The sequence below is a fragment of the Eurypyga helias genome, unplaced genomic scaffold (assembly GCF_000690775.1).
Source record: "Eurypyga helias isolate BGI_N326 unplaced genomic scaffold, ASM69077v1 scaffold31680, whole genome shotgun sequence".
In the NCBI taxonomy this organism is placed as follows: Eukaryota; Metazoa; Chordata; class Aves; order Eurypygiformes; family Eurypygidae; genus Eurypyga; species Eurypyga helias.
The window spans coordinates 1-2687 of record NW_010224317.1 but is presented as its reverse complement, the minus strand read 5'-3'; the positions used below and the strand labels follow the sequence as shown (position 1 = coordinate 2687).

General features: G+C 39.9%; 1 protein-coding gene across 1 annotated transcript; it reads right to left on the bottom strand.

Annotated features, from left to right (window-relative positions):
* Positions 1–318: 318 nt before the first annotated feature.
* Positions 319–499, bottom strand: LLPH (LLP homolog, long-term synaptic facilitation (Aplysia); the record flags this gene model as incomplete). The annotated part of the gene is made up of 1 exon (XM_010161207.1): positions 319–499. A coding segment is annotated over one exon (181 nt), but the record flags the coding sequence as incomplete, so codon positions are not given.
* Between the last annotated feature and the right edge of the window lie 2188 nt (positions 500–2687).

The following is a 2687-nucleotide window of genomic DNA, read 5'->3' as shown; positions in this document are numbered from 1 at the left end:
ATGTACAGTTTCATTATTTTTAGGATTTCCTTTAGCATTTTCAGCGGTTACAATATAAAAGATGAAGACCCTCCCCCCTGATAACCAGACACTTAGTCTATTCAAAGGCACTCAGCTCACTTTTTGTGTGGGTTTTTTTTTTTAGTTCAGCAGACACCAAGTTGATAACTGCTTTCATCATTTGTTGGCTTCACAGTCTCTTCAAAAATTCATGCAACACAACAAATTATACTTGTGGCCAAGTACAAAAATATTGTGTACTTATTTGGGTTATTTATTTTGCAAGTAAAATAGTCACGATCATACAAAACTCCAATTTTACCAGACGAGGCCTTTGGCCAATTTTGCCTTTTTTTTCCCTTTAACACGCTGAGCCTTAAGCTTCTTTCTCTGCCTGGAATTCATCCATATTGGGTACTGTCCATGCTGGTCTAGTAGAGTTTTTTTGTTTCGTTTATTATCAATGTCCATTTTGCAGTCTTCTGAAAGAGAAAGGTATCTATGGTGAGCACAATACATGAATCAGCTTCACAGACGCTATTTTGTTACAAGGTTCCCCCAAATGATAAAAATAACCCTAAGGCACAATGGTATTTGTACGCAGAGAGCTGAAAGCTTTACACACTGGAAGTGCTTTCCAGACCAATACAACGGCAACTCAGGAACTTGAACAGCTGATAGCAGACATGCAGAGTGCTCCCTGAAGGCCTGTGTCTGGGCAAAGCACCTTATTCTTTAGTCTGCCAGCTGCTCCAATACTGTGTCTAAAAACACTGTGTGTGGTCTCCATCAAAAGCTGCATCCATACAGGAAGCCATAGGCTTAGTGAAACACATGCACAATTAAATACTTTTTATGATGTAAAAGGTTTAAGATCTGTGAGTGGAAGATGAAGACAGGTAAAGAAAAGAATAAAGAGAAAAGATGAAATGCAATGACGGTACAAAGCATTTGCCTCAAAAAGTGAGCATAAGGTCAAGCCTCATGTATTTAGAGACAGAAATAGAGGATTAATCTCTAAGATCAGGAAGACCGCCTGTGACACCGTCACTCCCAAAAACAGGGTCCCAGCTAGCTAAAACCACATGAATGTCATGTCTCAGCGAGAAACAAGGCTACAAGAGAACACGTTTTTAAGTACAGAGTCAAACTGTGCCCTACTATTTAATTTCAACCTTGTTTCCAAACCATCCATGTGCAACTCTAAAAGCTTTTTCATGAGTTTTTACAGAGAGGAAAAGAGACATTTTTACAATGTGCCTGTCTGATGTTGGGAGACAAAGTTCATGAGGAAAAGGCCAACGTGCCACTTCAACAGTGGAAGCATGCTGATAGTCTACAGGGATCTGCACCACAGAGATGGGCTTAGGGAGCCCTGACGTTGAAATATGAATACTTGTAGTCAGCAGAGAATCAACACAGGGGCCTACTACCTGCTGGCACAACTAAAGGCTGACCCAGCAAAGGACACGCAGCAAAAAAAGTCCTAGCTCCAGAAACCTGAGACATCAGACAAACACGAGACCTTCTTAACAGCCTTCTTTTCCACGTCATAGAAGGAGGTGGCCCCCAACAACACATAAAAGACAACACTCCAAGAACACTGACTCTGTATAAGCTACTTCTCTGACTCCTGCCCTATCATATGACTAAAGTTAATCTGTTTAAAGAATTTTGACTGAAAAAAAGCACATCCACAATAAACATCAGCTGCAACAATAACTAAATGAAGAAATACTCCTGGACAAAAAATACCAGTTTTTCACATACAAGGAAAAGAAAAAAGCTACATAAGTAGGTTATTGAAGCAGACTCAGTGGATATGGTTATCTTGGAAAATATGTGCATGCCCAAAGTTTTAAAAACTGACACAAAACCAGCTGTGACCAAAGGCTAGCCAGACCTTCCTTTTTCTTTTTCTCCCCCAACAACAAAAACTACAAAAAAAAATATTATTTTACAGACTGCTGCAAAAAATACCTTAAGGTAACACAGGAGAATTCCCTAATACACCTTCATACATTCTTAGGCTGGAAAACTATGCATCTAAGGAAAATGCATATTCTAGACGAATCCTTCATCTACTCAGCCCTTCTAACTTCTGGTGATATGAACTCCCTTGTATCCACAGACTGTTAGTGCTGAAGAGTACCCTCAAAGAGGACACCATTACTTTCAAAAAACTTGCAGCTGTTTCGGTATTTCTGAGGCTGCTCTCTATCTACAAAGGCTGAGTGAAACTGGCCACTCGTAGAAAAGTTGCCAGCAGACTTGGAAGGGGGTGCAGGAATGACAGCCAGGAAACTACTTCAGAAACTTGGTTTCTGACGTTTCCTCCAGCTTCAGCATCGAAAGGCTGACAATATTCCAAAACATTCTGGAAACTCAATCCTTACAATCCCACAGAGAACAACTTTTACATCTGGTTTATGGGACAAAACAGAACCATGGAAAAAATTGCAAATTATACTCCAAGCTACCCTTAATTGGGCAAGTATTTTTATATACCATTTTATTTTTATTTTCAATATCATTTACAAGCTCTGCTATTCAACCTCAGAACACTTCCCCTGTCTTTCCTAATATCTAGGACACTGAAAAAACTGGCTGCATGACTGACAGTGACTACCAGCATTATTCTATATCACTACTATAGTGTTTCCAGAGACAGGCTGAGAGAGTTGGGC